General features: G+C 39.1%; 1 protein-coding gene across 8 annotated transcripts in view; it reads left to right on the top strand.

Moving 5' to 3' along the window:
• The window catches only part of ATP6V0A1 (ATPase H+ transporting V0 subunit a1), a 58,347-nt gene that overhangs the window by 34,355 nt on the left and 4,476 nt on the right, over positions 1-19,516 (top strand). For 5 of the 8 annotated variants that reach the window (XM_014056504.2, XM_014056501.2, XM_087713527.1 and 2 more), the window contains 4 exons: positions 4,335-4,442; positions 5,718-5,735; positions 11,169-11,286; positions 11,903-12,074. In XM_014056504.2, coding sequence (XP_013911979.2) covers positions 4,335-4,442; positions 5,718-5,735; positions 11,169-11,286; positions 11,903-12,074 — 416 coding nt within the window. The remainder of the gene's footprint in view (positions 1-4,334; positions 4,443-5,717; positions 5,736-11,168; positions 11,287-11,902; positions 12,075-19,516) is intronic. The other 3 variants (XM_014056505.2, XM_014056503.2, XM_014056500.2) reach the window with 1 other exon arrangement.

Here is a 19,516-nt window from a genome sequence, read left to right as displayed (position 1 = left end):
GGTTATAAAGTCAAGGTTAAAAACATTGGAACTGCTTTACTGAGTCAAGTCAAAGGTCAGTACTATTTGCTAACCAGTAATATTCCTATGGAAATGTATAAATTAAAATATTAAATCTTCTTCTAATTTTACCTGGAACAAGGGAACAAGGATTATTTCCAATCTCAAGTGTACAGAGTCAAGCTTAAGTATATAAGAACTATTTTACTGAGTCAAGCCAGGTAGTAGTATCTTGCTTGCTAACAACCACACTATTTGCAAATAATAGTTACCTTTGTAGCTATGCAGATTTCTAATCAGAATCATCTGAAGTAGTTCAGAATTAACTGTAGATAAGGTTTTTTGGTGATCAGCTAATGAATTTATCATGTGAAGCTAAATGAAATGTGATGTTTCGTTTTTCCTAATGAAATGTGAGTTTCCTCACTTTTCTCAGTAAATAATTTGAGTTTGCTTGGCAATCAGTTAGGGTAACTCTATGAAAAGTATATTTTTAAGACTGAGAGGAATATAAAACACATAAGTGGCTTTTCTTGTTATTGCTTTTGTAATGATCTAACAGATAAACCTATGCTGTCTAGTAATTTGGGGAGAGTTGTATATGCTAGTGTTGAAAGTGTCAAATGTCTAAACATATGCCTGCTATGTGAATTTTCCTACTTTTGTCTTCAGGCACCTGTTAGTGACAACCATGTTTCATATGAGATGCTGGTTGATCATTCTTCTATTTGCTAGCAAATAATTATTTCAGCTAATAGTTTTGTCTTTTATTTATTTATTACTTTTATTTATTATAAAATTTATATTGCGGCCTATTTGTATATGGCAACTCAAGACAGCTTACAGGGATATAAAAACATCATATATAAAAAATAAAACTAATAAAAAATAGTAAAATAATAAAATAATATAATGCCCCCCCCTCACTCTGGTGACAGAACATCACACAAGCCATTTATTGGACTCCCTCCCACTATCGGCTCCCCAGGCCCACTGGCAGAACCAGGTTTTCAGTGCCTTCTGGAAGAGTGTTAGAGTGGGGGCCATTCTAATATCTGGGGGAATCATGTTCCAGAGAGAGGGAACCACCACAGAGAGGCCCTTCTTCTGGTTCCCACCTGGGGATGAGATCCGCAACATTCCTTACCTCCCTGCTCTAGTGGGTCAGATAGATGTGACCAGCAAGAAACAGTCCCTCAGATAACTTGGTCCCAAGCCACGAAGGGCTTTAAAGGTGACAACCAGCACCTTAAATTCTATCTGGAAGCAAATCAGTAACCAATGCAGCTCCCTCAGGAGAAGTGATATAAGTTCACACTGAGGTCTTCGCAAAACTATGTGGGCCATTGCATTTTGCACCTTCTGGATTCTCTTCAAGGGCAGCCCCATGTAGAGCATGTTGCAATAGTCAAAGACAGGAAATGACTAGGGAATGAGTACCTGTGAGTAGGGATTGTTGGTCCAGGAAATGATGTAACTAGTGCACAACCCACAGTTGCACAAAGACCATCCCGGGCATAACCGCCACCTGCTCTTTGAGCAGGAGTTGCAAGTCCAGGAAAAACCCCAGATTACCTACAGGAGTAATTTGGGGTAGTGCCACCCCATCCAAGACCAAAAGTGGAAATTCTCCATGGGCCAAAAAACCACAGACCCAGAGCCACTGACTCTTGCCAATGTTCAGTTTCAACCCATTGCTCCCCACGTAGCCCCTAACAGCCTTCAGGCACTGCGAGAGGGAGGACACGGTGTCGCTTAATTCATCTTGGGCTAAGACATAGAGCCGAGTCTTTTCCACTTTCTCTTGAATATTGCAAATTCTTCTAGGTCTACAAAATTTAGTGGGAGGTGTATAGATCTTTTTAAAAGAAGCTATCCCAGAAGAGGATCAGTTTTTTACCCTCTTTTTTTATAAATTAGACAGGCAAATGCCAGCTCTTTGGGATAGACCAACTAGAAATCCAAACTTATGAATACTATTTTTATTATAAGTTACAGTAACTGAATCTTACAATTCTGAATGGACTCCCTACCCCACTTTGTCTCTATGAGAACTAAGGAGGTCAAGTCTAAGGTGCTTACTCAAATTACATTTTTGCCTTCCACTCAGATTTCTTTTATCTGATTGGTGTCTTGGCTATGGCACGTCTTCCTGTTCCCCAGGTTTATTTCTAATGCACATTACCTCAAATGAGATGTGTGTAATAATTTGGTTTACATGTAAAATGTGATACCTGAACATGAAAGCTAAAATTAAGTGGTTAGTTGAAGCTGTAGCAAAGGATGCTAAAAATTAAGCAGTTTTTGGTGTGTTCAGAATGAAAGATGGCAAGTAAAAAGCTTAATGAATATGGTAGAAAGCTAATAGAGAAGATGCAACTGTTCAGATTTTATTTTAGCTCAATTTCTCTGAGAGAACAATATGTTTTCCATTAGGCACTGATAGAAGATAGTTCAACTTGATAGAAATATTGCCAGGGAATGTACACTGAAGCTGAATGAATTGAAATTGCCTGAGCCTAATACATTCCATTCCAGGATACTGAAATAATTTGCTGATAGATTGGCTTAACTTCTACTCTCTGAGAAATGTTGGAGAATGGGGACAGTACCAGATCACTGAAAAATAAGAAAAAAAAGGAGGATTCAAGAAACAATAGATTGACATTGATATCTGAGAATATGCTAAAGCAAATAATAAATAAGATGAAAGCATTTTGAAAAAAATGAAGTGAAATTAATAAAAATCAGTGTTTATCATTAGAAGTCTTGTCAGGCTAATATTTCAATTTTGGTCAAGTAACCTCTTAGTAGATTGTGGGAATATTGTAGACATAATGTACTTTTAGTAAAGATGTGATAAAATATTTGATGACATTCTGGTTTCCAGATTAGTTATACAAACTGCATAGTGTGTGACTCCATAATCATTCTGAAAACTACTTGTCATCATTAACAATACTTCTTTATCATGCTGACCAAGGTATCAGTGAGATTTAATATTAGATTATCCTCAGATGAAAAGATAGACAGAAAGATTATCAAAATTACAGATAAAGCAAAACTTGGTGGAATAGATGAAAGACTGACATAAATTTAAATAATTTTAAAACACAGAAAAGTAGGCTCCAAAGATAAATGAATTTTTTGTTTAGTAAGGAAAGCCAATGACCAAGTTCATAATGCAAGGCTCAAATCATAGAATGATGATCTTAATATAAACAATTATTTTAAAACTCTTCTTAATAATAAAAGCAATTTTATCCAGAGATAAACATTTTTATGCAAGGGAAAAGTAACCATACGTCTGTAATTATTCATTGGAGTTCTGTGCTGAATGGAGCTGGACCCAAATCTTAATGAATCCAAATCTATAAGCCAGTGAATTGGAAAATATAAAATATAGGCAATCCTTGATCAATGGCATTTGGTCAATGCCATTCCAATTACAACAGTGCTGAACAAATGGTTGTTTTGACAAGTCCTTGGAGTTCCAGCTCTCCCAGCATCCCTGTGGTCACATGGTTGCATTCTAGGTGCTTGGCAACCAGTTCACACTTAAGACCAGTTGCCAAAGGCCCAGAATCACTTGGTTGCCTTTTGTAACCTTTCTTGACAACATCCCCAGGAAGTTAATGGGGAAGCCAAAAAAGAGTGTTGCATATCAGTGGAGTATGTCTCCTCCACCCAGACACTTTCTTTCATGCCCTCTGTTGGTGCTACAACACCATTCACACAATCCTGTGCAATCTCCCTGATCTATGCCACTTGCTTACCTCACCCATGCCATGCTTCTTGCACATCCTTCCCAGCCCACTCTGGTGCCTCTTACACACCCTCATAATAATCTCTGCACAATGTCTCTTGTACACCTGAGTCATGACGTACTGTCATGCATCTTCTCTGACCGTTGCCAAATCTCCCTAACTTGCACCTCCTCTTGTGCACTCCCTTGCCCTGTTCAGATCTTCCCCTGCATCCCTGCATACTCCCTCATTCCCTTTCCCATATACTTACTTGTCTGTAGACATGAGATTTACAATTCTTTTGATTTGGTTGTGGGAAGCTGGCAGGAATAGGTCTAACAACCTTGATATTCAGTTAACAGCTGCATTCAGAATTACAAGAGTATGCATTTTTTGATCACATTGATTAGCGATGAAAATTCTGGTTCCAATTGCTGCTGTAAATCAAGGACTACCTGTCATCCAACCAATTCTTGCACAAATCTTGTTCCAATGTACATTAGAATTTTTTTCTGCAATCAAATATATATGTGTGTATATGTGTGTCTGTGTGTATGCATATCTTTTCTTCTGTGTTGCATGCTTTAGGGAACAATCAATTTTGGTGGGATTCGTGTAGGCAATGGGCCAACTGAGGAAGATGCCGAAATAATCCAGCATGATCAACTCTCCACCCATTCTGAGGAGGGTGAAGAGGTAAGTCTTCCTTTTTAGTACTGTAAAATTTTAGGTAGGAAGATTTGTCTAGCAAGATTCATAGGCCAAACACAGCCTCTGTTCCTTTGGCTTTTTTCAAAGACAAACACTAACAAATTCTGTCTTAGACAAGTTCTAATAGCAACCAGCTATTGGGTAATGTACATACATGGGTTGCTAATATTTTTTACATTATACCTTTTAAAAAATGTATTCCATTATTTGAATGTGTTTTTTGCCCCTTGAAAAGTTGATATTTTAAATACTATTTAAATTAACCATATGTTTTGGCTGGTAGTCTTACTTTTTTTCAAAGAGCAATGCTAAAATGCTACAAGTTTAGCTAGCTACTTATTAAACTTGTATTATCCTTATATAGCATGGGTCCTCAAACTATGGCCCGCTGAAGCCATTAATGTGGCCCATACAGGACCATAAGACTTTCTCGTCCACATTGCCCCGCACACCCTTCGGCCTCAAGAGGGCAGAAAATGGGTGAAAACGGACTATTTTTGGCCAAAAAACAGGCTATTTTCACTCTGTTTTTGCCTGCAGAATGCTTCTGGAGACAGGGGAGGTGAAGAATGGGGTGCACTGATGTCCCAGGAGGCCAAATAATGGGCCCATTTTTCACCTCCCCCCATCAACAGAAGGTAGATAGATAAAGAGAGAGACTTGTTGATTGTAAACACCTTGGGGCTGAGAAGAATTGCTGCAAAACTGAGTTTCCTGAAGTGAACCACTAGACTCATAAAAAACTGAAAAAACGATCTAGGAGGGAAAAAAAATCAACTAAAGGAGCAACATGCAACAAAAGCAAATAAACATTCCCAGGAGCAAAACAAGTTTAATTTGTGTGCATTGTTTAATGGACTGTTATATTGGCCATGCCCAGCTATTCACATGAGCTAGTCATGACCACCCAGTCACGTGACCACCTAGCCACGCCCACCAAGCTGGTCGGGCCTCCCAACAGTCTTGGGGACTGTGAATTGGCCCCCTGTTTAAAAAGTTTGAGGACCCCTGTTATATAGTATACATTGGGGGTTTAGATAAACGACCTAATGTTTTGATCAGGACGTATAATGATGTCATGGATACGAGCTGGATAACTTCATTGTTTATAGCCTGACTTCTTATACCCTGTGGGATAGGGGATATAGTCTTAACATTCCTGGACAATGGAGTATTAGTGTTGTGTTGCTCAGATGAAGAGATGCTTTTGTGTTCTTAAATTATACGTGACAAGCTCTGTGTTCCTTTTGTGTTTTCAAGCCTGCCGTGGAGGAAGTGGTAAGCCTGTAGCCAATTTCTGTTACTCTATTTATCCAGATTAAATATTCCATGAATTTAAACTATTTTATAGAATTAAATGGTCTCACATTAGTGATTCGGCAGATATTATTTTAATCATATGCATAAAATATTTATAATTGTAGATAATTATTAATCATTTTTATCCATCTTCTGCTTTAAAATAAATATGTATATGAATCACTACATATACTTGAAAGACTTTTCTGAATTTTGCTGAAATTTAGTTTATAAATTATTGTTTTGGATTGCACAGATTAATAATTATGGGGACTTGTTCTTCATTTGTCTGTCTCAGTCCCCGGGTTTTTCAAATCTTCTGCTTCATTTGTTGAGTAAAGGTAATAAATGTCACAAGGTCATTCATTTAGAAGCTCTTCAGTTAACAAGCCTGCACTTACATTGCAGCTAATCAGTTTCTGCTGCATATTGTCACTTGTGTGGTCACATATCAAAGTTTTGCAGCACTCGCCAGAGTTGTTTGTAGCAATCTGGGTTTTTTTTTATCTCTGTTTAACAAAGCTACATTTTATCAGCTACATAATAAGTTGGAAAAGGAGAGGGGTATGTAATTATCATTATTTGTGTTCCCAATGATGGGACTCCTACAGAAACTTATGTGATTAAAGAGAGCAGGCAAATGAATAAGAGCAAGAGATTATCTGCCGACCAAGCTAGCCTCCCTTTTTTCCTCCCTCTCGGCTATCTCTGCAGAAGAAGAAATTGTTGTTTCATTTTGTAATTATTATTGCTGGGTTTGTCTTCTAGTGAAATGGTCTGTTCCACACGCAGATGCAGAAAATGCCTTAGTTTTATGGACTTTCTGGAAATATAGAAAATAATTATTTTATTGTCTTTTACCCTGCTTAGAAATTGAGCTTGACTCTTCTAGCAAAACATATGTAAATCATTTATGTGTGTATAAAGAGAGAGAGAGCTTTTCAATAAAGTAAAAAACAAACAAGGCATTATGATTAATTTAAGAACAATTAGGAAAAAATGAATTAAAAAATGAATGAAAACACCCCAAAAAGTTCAGATATGCCTTCCACCTTTCTCTTGAGCAAGTATCATTTTAACCTTTCCCAAAAATATTTCCATCCAAGCTATATTTAATTCTTCAGGGGTTTATTCTGCAATACCTGATAACTACAATGCCTTACATAGATTAAGTGTTCAGGTTCAGGTTGCCTAGTGCTCATTCAGTTTCAACAGTTAAAGCAAACTAGGTTCTTCAAACTGCATCTCAGAATACAGGAATGAGTAATATTAAAGAAAATTGTTTGTTAGTTGTTAATTTAAATTTTAAAAGTACATCAGAATCATTAGGATAGAATTTGAAATAAGGAGAATGAATATCTGTCACAGTGTGTTAATATTTGCTTAACTGACAATTCAGGATAGACCGTGTTAGACAAATCAACTGGATTTTTTTTTTGTTGAAAATTTGTAATCAAGGAGATTTCTAGTTGAATTTGTCCCTAGTGCATGGGTGTCAAAATCAAGGCCTGGGGGCTGGATCTGGCCCACAGGGGTACTTAGATCTGGCCCACGCAGCTGCCCTGGAAACAGCGAAGAACCGGCCCACAGTATCTCTGCAGCGAAAATGGAGATCAGGAGGGCTGTGTGTGGCCCTCTGGAGCTCCATTATTGTTGGCAGATGGTTACAGGAGGCTGTTGCAGCTGAAAATGAAGCTCACGCAGGCATCCATCCCTCCTAAGCTCCACTTTCACTGGCAGAAGGATGTAGGAGGCCATCGCAACTGAAAACGGAGCTTGCAAGGGCTGTGGACAGCACTCCCAAACCCCGTTTTTGCTGGCAGAGGATTGCAGGAAGCCATTGCAGCCAAAAATGGAGCTCAGGGGCCCGTTTTCACTGGCAGAGCACTTTACCCACCACAGGCGCCTCCAACAAGTGATGTCGAGCTGGCCATGCCCACCATGGCCCCACCCACCCCGGTCCCCCAAGGTCAAACACAACCCTAATGAAATTCAGTTTGACACCCCTGCCTAGTGTATCAGCCTCTATTTTGTCCAATTTCTGAATGACCAGATGTCCTTTTTGGTTTTTGGGGAGAGCTAGATCTTGGCAGCACATGATTGCAGTAGTTAAAAATAGATCATTTTATCTTCCGTGCCTCTGCCAAGAGAAGAGCAAGAACCTTTCCATAGCAGCCATTTGATAACAGGGTCTGATAATGAATCCAAAGGCATTGATGGAAATGTAAGACCGAGCACATGCAGCACAGATTTTCCTCCAAATATAGCTCTCAGTTTATTTGCGATGTGCTGACTGGGGCAGACCCTTCACAAAGGGACAAAGTAAGCATACTCATTAACCTTTGGACTGCTGCATCAAAGGATTTGTTATACTCGTAGCTTAAAATGGATTTTTCCCCATTTTGCTTTTTACAGCAGAATGTATATTATAAAGTTAGCATACAAAATCATGAAAAGTGGTGGGTTGCCATCCTGCATCTAATAAGAATTGTAGCCACACAGTTTTAATTATCTGGTTCAGAGTCTTTGTATTAATCCAGTAGTTAGTCTGGTCTTCCTAAGCAATTGCTTAATGCAGAAGGAGAAACAGTTTGAGAAACACTATTCTAACACCAAGCAGTTTCCCAGGAAATGGGAAAAAATGTCCGGTTCTTGTATTGTATCTTTTCTCCAGACTTACTCTTGTCCCCCCCCCCCCAGCTATGATGCTAAATAGATTCAGAAATTCTGGTTGTCCTTCACTTATGACCATAATTGGGACCAGAATCACAGTCACAGAGTGAAGCAATCATTGAGTGAGATATCCAGGTGACTGCTTCACTCAGTGACTGCAATCCTGACTCAGTTATGGTTGTTAAGAGGGTGGAGCAAAACGCTTGTCTGCTGTAGGCAGACAGGCAGTTCCCCTCCTGCTTGGAAGGAAACGCCTGCACTGAGCTGGATAAACGAAGCAGGGGTCTTCATTGTAATCTCTACTTCATTTCTGCAGCATAGTGAAAAGAGCTTCTCTCTACTCTATTCACAAAAGGTGAATCTGAGATCTGAGCTTCATTTCTTCAGCCCCCTCTGCAGTTTACAACCTTCCCTTTCAGTCTCCCCACTGACTTTCTGGAAAAGCTGGAAGAAAATGGAGCTGTCGTAATTTAATGATCATTAAACAACCAGTCATATGTTGAGGGATACCTGTGGTCATCCCTTAATGTCTACTCATTCAATGACTATTTGAAGTAGCAACAGCACTGAACAAGGAGGACTTATCATAGGTCTTTGTGGCTCCAGCTATCACAGACTTCCTGCAGCCATGTAATCACAATTCGGGTGCTTGGCAACAAGTCAAAATTACAATGTTGCAATACACCACTGTCACATGATCATTATTTGCAAACTTCCTTGTCAATTTCCAATAAGTGAAGTCAATGGGAAGCTAGTAGGAAGTTGCAAATGGTGATCATATAACCATGGATGGATGCTGCAACTGAATCAGATTTGCTTAATGATGGCAACTGGGGCAACCAGTACCACCATCATAAGTTGGTGCAATTACATGATGTTGCACCATGCAACCATATTGCTATAAAGTAGATTTCTTGGTCCCAATTTCATTGGTAGTGAGGACTACCTGTAACCATAGAGAGTTTTTATAAGCCTGCAGTGTTTGTGCCAGGCTTTGAATATATAAAAAATATAATGCAAAACCTCTGAGGATCTGTACAGAATATGAACCTATAACAGCAGATTAAATAGACCGGCCAGCTTGACCATTGTGCTCTTTTCCTTTCAGTATTTTTCATGCATTTCCAGTATATTGTGTAAATGTGCTCAGTAGGGGTATGGAATGTGACTTTGTGCACAGAATTCGGCTGTCTCAGATTTTTATGGTCAATTGGCAAATAAAGCACATTTCTAAACATTCTTGCTGTTAGTAGTATGTGGAAAGTACATGGTCAAATGTCTTCTGAAATTGAAAAATTTGTAGAGAGGTGGCCAGATAGTCAATGAGGCATTTATTTGGTGTATGGCTTTTTGCCCTTTTCATCTGACAAGTCACGTGAGCCTTCGAGATTTTATTCTAAACATGTATGGTGCTTATTATAAGACAAGTGTAGGTAGCATTATGCAAAAACAAGCTTGATAAAGTATCTCAAGCTTTTAAATCCAAAATATGGAAATCCCCAGTAATTTCAGTGTTTATTTAGCATATTCATGAGATTAGCTTTGGCTAAGACTTTTAAAATCTTCCATAGTTGCAAATAAGAGACTTGAATTCATTTAGTCTTTGTAGTTTGAAATATGCTCTCATGTAACTTAGAAAATTTTTGAAGCAGCAAAACTGCAGTTCGTATCTGGTACTTTTAGCTGAGTATCTTCAATTTTGAAAAGGCTCCATACATTCTAAAATGAATCAGCCAAAATAGATGGGATGTCTTAATATTATTTTATAATGTTTCATGTCTCTGGTGACTATTCATCCTTTTCTTACTGATTGTTAAATCTTATTCTTCATGATTGTTTAAATACCCAGAATTATGAGTGGCTCTTTTTCTAAAGAGTAAATGATAAGAAAATGGAAAATTTTGCAAATGCAATGACGAAATAGATAAATTCCTATCCACAGCACCTTGAAAATATGAATAATGCTTGTTAATGCTCAAGCCTCACTAAGACCAGGTTTTGTGGCAGTCCCATGTTGTTTGATAATTTTTGTCTCCTAGTACAACAGGGGCATTGAGAAGGCATGGAAATGTAGGCCACAGAGATGTAAAAGTAAGAATTATTTCCAAATTTAATGTTGTGCTCTTTACTCCCAAATCAAAGTTTTCAGATGGTTTGCTTGAACCTATGATTGCATCTTGCTCTGGAGAAGCAATCCTGTTTGCAGTTTAGTGTTACACTGCATAAACAATCATTTTATGGTAATTTTATTAGAAGCTATATTAAAATACCAAACTTATACAATTTTTTTAAAATTGAAAGATTGAAAAGAAAAAAAAAGAAAAAATAAAAGAAAGGAAAAATAAGAATGTTGTAAAGAAAAAGTAATATATTAAGAAACTACTTTTCCCTTCATCAAAGCAAGTATAAACAATTTAATAACTTATCACGCCTCTTAAATTACACCAAATGATCCCTTCTTCCCATATCCTGTCTCTTATCTGTAAATAAACCCCTCAGGTAAATAGTCTGGGGAAATAATTTTCATTTTGCCATTTCTTCCTCAGAAGCCCACATTAAGTAAATAATTCTGACCTTTAGCTGTCATAGACTTTTGAGGGCCTGAGTGCTACCTGGGAATTTTGACTATTCTTGCAATGCTAGGATTAGTTTCTGCTGTTACTTTTACTGTGTAAAGATTCTCTATTAATTGCTTCATGCTTTGTTTCTCATTAGAACTAACTTCATTTCCTTCTGCAGTTTAATTTTGGAGATACCCTTATCAATCAGTCTATCCATACCATTGAATATTGCTTAGGATGCATCTCCAATACAGCCTCATACCTGCGGCTCTGGGCACTCAGTCTGGCTCATGCACGTGAGTACTTTCTCCCTGACGTATTTGAACATAGTGAAGAGCAAAGGCAAATTCCAGTCATGAATTAAAAGATTAGTTTTTTTTCTCCTTTTTATTATTAGTGTAAATGAGGGAAGGCAATCATAATACCCTTTATTAATAATAATTCATACTTTTTAAAATTATGATTCTGATAGCCCTTTGCTTTTGTTTGTGGTGACTAAAGTGGAAGTTGAAATCTAAAACAGCTGGGAAATTAAGGTTTGCACTACTCATTTCTTTTATTATGCTGAATATAAAAAGTGCTGGAAAAGATCATGTGCACCCACTATTTCTTAGTTCTTTATCAAAATTATTTAAAGTACTATTTATTACATAAGTGTAAAATGTCCCTTGAAGCAGGATTTGTACTTTCCATTGTGGAATGGGTGTGGAGTTCTTTAGAGGAAATTGTTCCTGGGGTGTGTTTCCGATGTATGACTAATTTAAACAACTAGCATCTCCACACTTTCTAGGCATGATCCTTAGATACCTTTAAAAAAGAATGGCTTAAAAAACCCAGAATTAGGTTGGAACTGCTGGTCCCTTTTATCCTTCTGTTTTCATTGATTTAGAGGGTTTTTTTTTCTCTTCACAGAGCTTTCTGAAGTCCTCTGGACCATGGTGATTCACTTGGGTCTCAGTATCAATAATCTGGCTGGTGGTCTGGCCTTGTTCTTTTTATTTGCTATCTTTGCTACCCTAACAGTAGCCATCTTATTAGTTATGGAAGGTCTTTCAGCTTTCCTGCATGCCCTCCGTTTGCACTGGTGAGTGTCAAGTAGTTGATTTTCTGCTACAAAAAAATCTCATAACTCGGTAAGAACGCTTGAATCTTAGATCTGTAAAGGCTCAGTTTTGATCCCTGTCAATTCCTGATGAAATATAGATAACAAGCTAAGAAGAAACCTGTGTAAAATTTTGTACCATTGCTGTCAAGTTCGGCAAATAATAGTTTGACCAGGGTTAGAAGGTTTCAGTTCAGGGTACAGCCAAGACTGTTTTTGTGTTAATACCTATTTCGACACTAATATCTATGTGTCTTGATTATCTGACTTCTTACTGTGAGTAAAGAGTGTTTTCCTTTTTACTCAGCTACTTGTTGGTTCATATTTGGTGATTTTATGCACTGAGTTCAAAGGTTGTATACCATGATCATGTTCAGTCCATTTCCAATGAACCGAAGCTGTCTGTAGCAATATTGCAGATCTCATATTTCAGACTGGCTAATTCAGATCATGAAGGAGAAAGAGCATTCTTCCTGCAATTCAGTTGGTTGAATTCACATACTGTGGTCATTTTGGCAAATTGGAATCCAGCTAATATAATTTGCAAATCATAGTTGTACTAAGAATGATATACAAATTGTTGCTTAGTAACTTATTACTTGATGTAAAGTTGCAACTCTAACAATTATCTCAAGGTGAAAATCTGAAGAAACCTCTTGTCAATCTTAATTTTAGCAATGACGCATTGCAGGATGCTAGCTATTCTGATAGGGAAACTGCCAAATCGAATTCCCTTTCCCCCATCTCTGCCTTAGCTTCCTTAGTGTTCAGCCTGAAGAAAAAAACAGCTTCCCTTTATGTGCAGGAACCTTTTAGTGTTGAGAGAAAAATGGGAAGAAAGCTACATTATGATTCTCCTTCTTCCCTTGTGTGCATTATATCCCAGTGGAGTCTATCTCAAAGATGGGCAAATCAGAAACCTACCTACATAGAAGTATTTATTATGTAGAACTATGTAAAACTGTGCATTCTTTTTGGCAGAGGTCCAGAGCACCAATGCATGAAACATAATTCCATCCTTCCACTGGTTCCTTGCATAAGTCTTCTCTCAGTTTTAAAGGGGTATTCTTGATTCTAAAATGGTATTTCCTGGACTATTTTGCCAACATTTACGGAATAAGCATGACAGTGATTAATCAAATGGCTTATAAGCTTTCATGCAATTATTTTTGGGCGTTAAAACTATTACTTCAAGATCTAGCAGGCGAAGATTCTCCAGAATCTATCTTGGATTTAGCATCTTTGACTCTTCAGTGTACTTTTGCTGTGCTCTGAGTCATAGCTTGTAGCACTTGTTTTCCTTGCCTAATTGATGTTAAGTTGCTTATTTGTTGCAAATAAGCAGGGGGGGGGGGATTCTTTTCTTGTCAGGGAAGTCCAGCTTTACTGAACAATAGAAGCTACACTATTTGCAATCATGACATCAACCACTATCTCAATCTTGCAGGAGGGCCCAGAGATCACTTTCCTTGCCCTGCCCTTTTTTATTTGTGCCAAGTTCCAAACACAAAAGCTTCCCACATGACCAGCTGTATTTGAAGATAGGAGGCGTTGAGTCATTTTTGGTTAGGGCAAAGTTCACCATCAATACCCAGGCTTGCAGAAATCTCTGCTGGTTATCTGAGACCTTAAACTGAAAATTTTGCTTGGGAGAAAAACCAAATGTTTTTCAAAAGATGTTTCCGTCAGTAAAAACAGAATAAATGATGGGCAGTGGAAGAAGCAAGGTTCCCTTCGCATCAGCAGATAATCTGAATAGCTGCTAGTAAGCTGAATTTAAAATAATACTCTGTGAAATGTTCAGATTGTGCACATAGATCATTTGCATCTGGGAGGAACAAAACAAATAATACTCTTCCTGCAAGATCCAATCTGGATTGGTCACCAAAACCAGAGTTGATACCCTTCCTGCCAACGAATTAGAAATGCATTTCCAAACTGCAAAGAAATTGTATTCCACTTAAATAAAAGCTTGCTTGTGAAGTTTTAAAACAGTATTACACTTTTCTTAAAGAGTAGGCATGTAGTAATAGACATACTGAAGAAGATAAATAATTTGGAACTCTAGAACTAAAGTGAATGAAGATAATGTTTGGCTGAGAGACTTGCATGTTCAGTAGATCTTTTCTCCATCATTTGCAGGATGGTGATAGATGAAGAAATAGGGAGGGGGGGAGTCCTTTTGATTTAATGAGCTTTCACTTTATGCATTAAGTTGGCATACAGTAATAACATAGGAATTCTGGCTTAATATACCATAGAATGAATGCACTCTTATTAGAACATAAGCAGTTGGTTCCACTTTGTGCTTAGCTTCCTTTGAATGTATAAATTAGCATAGACTGATGGGTCTTTCTCATTATGGCTTATTAAGCTAGGTCTTACCATATATATGAAAGCCTTCCTATTAAGTCAGAGCATTGATCCATCCTGCTTTCTGGGATCCTTTTATCTAGAGGTGCCAAAGTTTGTACTTGGCAGCCTTCTGCCTGTGGAGGGCTAGTTTATGAAATGAGTCACCTTATTTTCCCTTAGTATTCATAAGCTGTGAATGTGTTTGCTGCAAGGGAGAATGGAATGAATTCTTCAGACCACTGGAAAAATACTTTCCGTTTCTCCCTGTTTTGCCATTCCTGGCTGGGATGGGTTTATCTTATAATTTTTAGGCAGCTGTACATTCCAGGGAGATGATTGCCCTGGCTGAGTCACACCTTTTCAAATAAATCCTGGGTTTTCTTATTTATATGGCTGCATGAGAAGAAAGTGGATATTTTACAATTATATACTGCTGGTGGATTAGATTCTACTTCTTCTACTACACAAAAAAATCATTTTGCCAGTGAATTGACAGCTATGAAAGACTGGTACAGTGCAATTTATTAGTTTAGACCAGGGGTAGTCAACCTTTTTATACCTACCACCCACTTTTCTATCTTGCTAGTAGTAAAATTTTCTAACCGCCCACCGGTTCCACCAGTAATGGTGATTTATAAAATAGGGAAATAACTTTACTTTATAAAATTTATAAAGCAGAGTTACAGCAAACTCCTACCGCCCACCATGAAAGGTAGAACGCCCACTAGTGGGCGGTAGGGACCAGGTTGACTACTATTGGTTTAGACTATGCGAGAATTGGAGAAGACAAGCAGGGTGGAGTTGTACCCACAAGAGCCTTGGCAGCTGGAAAGAGAATAACCCAAAGACAATCAGAGTTGTGCTATTGAAAAAAGGAATATTTAGAAATGTGTTCCCTCTCATGACATGTATTTGTGTGACCAAGTTATAGTCCCCTTTCAAGTTAAGAGTGAAAATCCAAAAGATAACTCAGACCAGGAGCAGAAATAAGGCTCACCTTGTTCACCAAAGGTACATAATGCATTGGAAATGAACTTGTTCCTGAAGGACAAGATCTGTGGAATTTCCAGGCTAAATGAAAAGAATGGCTACTATTGCAGTTATGTAGGCCAAGGGAGTGGGAGCAGCAGCAGCAGATAACTTGGTGCCAATTGGATGTGATACTTTTCATGCCACAAAGGAACTGCACATTCTGTTGAGGGTTATGTATAAGTAGAAGGGATGGGGAGAGGAAGTTTTTTGAGACAATATTCTCAGTTATGGGTTTTGGAATGATCCAGAATTTAATCTGATTCAGAAATGGAGAATTTATGTTTCCCTGCTCTTATTATTTTTAAAGAGTGTTGTTCTTCCAGTAATAAGATTGTGGAGTTTGCTCTATGCTCTCTCTATCTTTGAATAAATAATACAAAAATCTCTAGATTAAATCTGCAACAATCAGTGTCACTATTTGGGGCATGGGGAGATTCTTGTTTCTAAATATAGGTAGTCCTTAACTTTCAACAATTTGTTTTAGTGACTGTTTGAAGCTATAAGTGACATGACCATTTTTCACACATTACAGCATTTCCTTGGTCACATGATCAAAATTCAGATGTTTGGCAAATGATACATATTTATGATAGTTGCAGTGTCCTGGAGTCACGTGATTACCTTTTGTAACCTTATAAGTCAAAATCAGTGGGGAAGTCACATTCACTTAACAATCTTGTTACTAACTTAACAAGTGCAATGATTCACTTAACAACTGTGGCAAAAAAAGTTGTAAAAATTCATTTAACAATCTCTTGCTTAGCAATAGAAATTTTGGCTCAACTGTGACTAAGTCAAGGACTAACTGTTTTCTGTTCTCTTTTGCTGTCAGCAGAATTGCAGCTACTCATAAATACTTCTGAACTGGATTGCTGCTTGCCTTTTGGTAGTAAACATCCCTTCCTTCCCATTTGGTTGCATTTCATACCATTTTTGTCTGATGTTCAATCACAAATGCTAGTTGACACAGAAAGTTGATCTTGAAAGTTCAGTGATTCCTAGTTTTGTGGCAGAAATTTTAAATGTTGACAAATGGGACTATTTCTCTTGCTCCCTCCTCCGACTCTGCCAATCAGTAGCTTCAACAAGCAAAGAGAAGTAAAATGTGGGGGTTTTCCCCTAAGTCATAAGCAGAACTGTTTGTGAAATTGATAACCTTAATGGATTGAACAGAAGGTAGCAACAGAGAAGTGCTAGTGCTGGGGGTGAGGATAGGGAAGCAAAGATGACTCTGGGCCGCTTTAGGGAGTCTGCCTTTGCTCTGCAAAGATTCCCTCCCCCCCCCCCACTTCATGAGAGGTTGAATGTAAAATACTTTATCCAGTGAGATAAATTTTAGATCATTCCGTCCCATTTTTTGCACTCCACATCCTCACTTATTTACTAGTAGGCTGCCCACTCTTCAATGTTTGCATTATTGATTGCTGCCTTAAGTAATGAGTTTCTGTGCTGCATGTAATTTTTGTAGCTGGAATTCAATAGATGCTCAGTGTAAAAGTTACACTTCTGTACTGAGTATGGAAAGACAACTTTGATCTAACTACTGATTTAATTTTATCCCTTGATTTAGGCAGGAGTGGGTAGCCAATTAGTCAAACATGCTTCTCGCTCTCAATCTTTTTGTTTCATTTTCATAATCTTTAGTATTTTTCAGAGTATAAGGCACACCAGACTATAAGACACGCCTTAATTTTTGGAGAGGAAAACAGGAAAAACAAATTCTGCCTCTGCCTACTAGCATCCATCAGTATTAATCTGGCTAGCGTCCTTGCAGCAAACGGCCTGTTCAGCTTCAGCCCGTTATTACAGCCTGATTCAGCAGGAGCAGCTGATTGGCTGGGAATGGGAGATGGATCTGGCCAGGAGGAACGCACATCCCGTTTATGCAATCAGGGAGGAAAAAGAATGTTTCAGAAGGCGGGCGATTCCAGGCTGCAGTAATTGCAGATGGGTCTCCAGGGCCAGGAGCAGAAGCTGACTGGCTTCTGCATGGGTCATGTGGAGAAGTAGAGATGCCTAAGGAGCAGCTAAGCTTCCCCTCCTTTAAAAATTCAGGTTGAATTGCTTTGGGCACAAAGATTCTCCTTTGCAAAGCTGCTCATCCTTTGGCCACCCATTTTTTTGGCAGTCAGACCAACCCTACAAGGTGGGGGGGGGAATACTTTGGGCAACATCTGCTCTACCCCCATGAATATGCAAGAGACAGCCTTGAGAGATTCCCCCCCTTTTCTTTCTCTTCTGCTCCCCCTCCAAACACTGAGACTGCCTTTTTTCTCTCCCTCAGCTACCCATCAGCTGCTGGCTGCCCTTCCTTCTACTCTTAGACAAGTTGCTTCCCCCTCTTCCCTCAGAAAGGGAGGGAGAGCCCCACCATCACCGCCCTTTTGGCCTCACTTCATTAAAGTGGAGAAGCCCCTTTCCAACCTGCACTGTGGAGGCAAAACAAAACCCTGTACCACAGGCTTCCCCCTCGCTATGTTTGCAAAAGCGCCCATTGTGCACCCAGCATCTGGTCCCGGCTCATTCGCCTCCACTGACCCCCGCTCTTTCACAGCACACCTGAGGCCAGGCATGGGCTTCCTGAAATGTTCGCTTCTAGGACCCATCCACAAAGTCTCCCAACAGCTATCTGGCCTCCCGGGCTGGCCAGGGGCAAAGGTAGCCAGTACGACACGCCCCCCCCCCCTAAAGCTGTGTGGCTTGGGAAGGAAAGGTGGCACCGAGTCTTCGCGAGAGGAACCCACCACCACCAACACACATACTCCCTGCCCGCCTCACAGAGCTCCCTCTTCCCTGGCTCCCTCCAAATGTAGCCCGGTCCAGATTAATCCTTGAACCAGATGGAGGGTGGTCGGTTTCTGCTCCTGGCTTGGAAGACGGATTTGCGAATCGGCCACTGCCTGAAATGCTCTTTTTCCACCCCAATTGCAAAAATGGGGCATGCATTCCCCCTGGCCAGATCCGTCTTCTGGGCCAGGAGCAGAAGCCGACTGCCCTCCATCTGGGTTGTCTAAAGAAGGGGAAGGCCAAGCAGCAAGCCACCTTGTCTTACGCCTCCTGCGCAATGCCCACTTCACCTGCCCCTTCTCCAGATGACCTAGGCGGCTACATTCGGTGTATAAGATGCACCCAGATTTTCACCCTCTTTTTTTGGGGGGGGGAAGGTCCATCTTATAGTTCAAAAAATATGGTAATTATACTACTGAACTTTAGCTGCAAAAAATAATAAATGCTGTACCAGTAATCTTCAACTTACAAGCACTAATTGGGATCAACATTTCTGTTGCTAAACAAGGCATTCATTAAATGAGTTGTACTCAATTTTTTGCTACAGTTGCTAAATAACAGCAGTTGTTTAGTGAATCACATGATGACTAAGTGAATCTCATTTCTCTAATTGACTTTGCTTGTCGGAAGCTGATTAGAAAGATTGAAAATGATAATCACATGACCCTGGGAATTTTGATCATATGACTGTAGAGATGTTATGATGGTCATAAGTGCAAGGACTTGTTCTAAGTCACTTTTTTCAGTGTTGTTTTAACTTTGAATTGTTTCTAAACAAATGGTTGTAAGTCAAGGACTACCTATATAGTTTATTGACACTTTCATTCTTGGCCTCCAAGAAAGATGTTCAACCCAGTTCTTGATTTAGGATATAGTTGAATATAGACAGTGATGAAAAATATGCATCTGGAATATCTAAGAGCCAAGGTGGCGCAGTGGTTAAAAGCAGCACTGCAGGCTACTGCTAGATCAGCAGGTCAGCGGTTCAAATCCCACCGGCTCAGGGTTGACTCAGCCTTCCATCCTTCCGAGGTGGGTAAAATGAGGACCCAGATTGTTGGGGGCAATATGCTGACTCTCTGTAAACCGCTTAGAGAGGCCTGAAAGGCCTATGAAGCGGTATATAAGTCTACTGCTATTGCTATTGCTATCTCCTTTCAAGTTACAATTGGGTTCTTATACAATTGAATGATTCTTAACGAACAAAAACCATGTATAATAAGCTGTTCCTCTGATAAGCTGTTTTGCTA

This window comes from Thamnophis sirtalis, unplaced genomic scaffold (genome assembly GCF_051295495.1).
Source record: "Thamnophis sirtalis isolate CommonGarterSnake01/CBP01778 unplaced genomic scaffold, rThaSir2_p1.2 scaffold_4, whole genome shotgun sequence".
NCBI classification, from domain to species: domain Eukaryota; kingdom Metazoa; phylum Chordata; class Lepidosauria; order Squamata; family Natricidae; genus Thamnophis; species Thamnophis sirtalis.
This window is presented reverse-complemented; position numbering and strand designations above follow the sequence as displayed.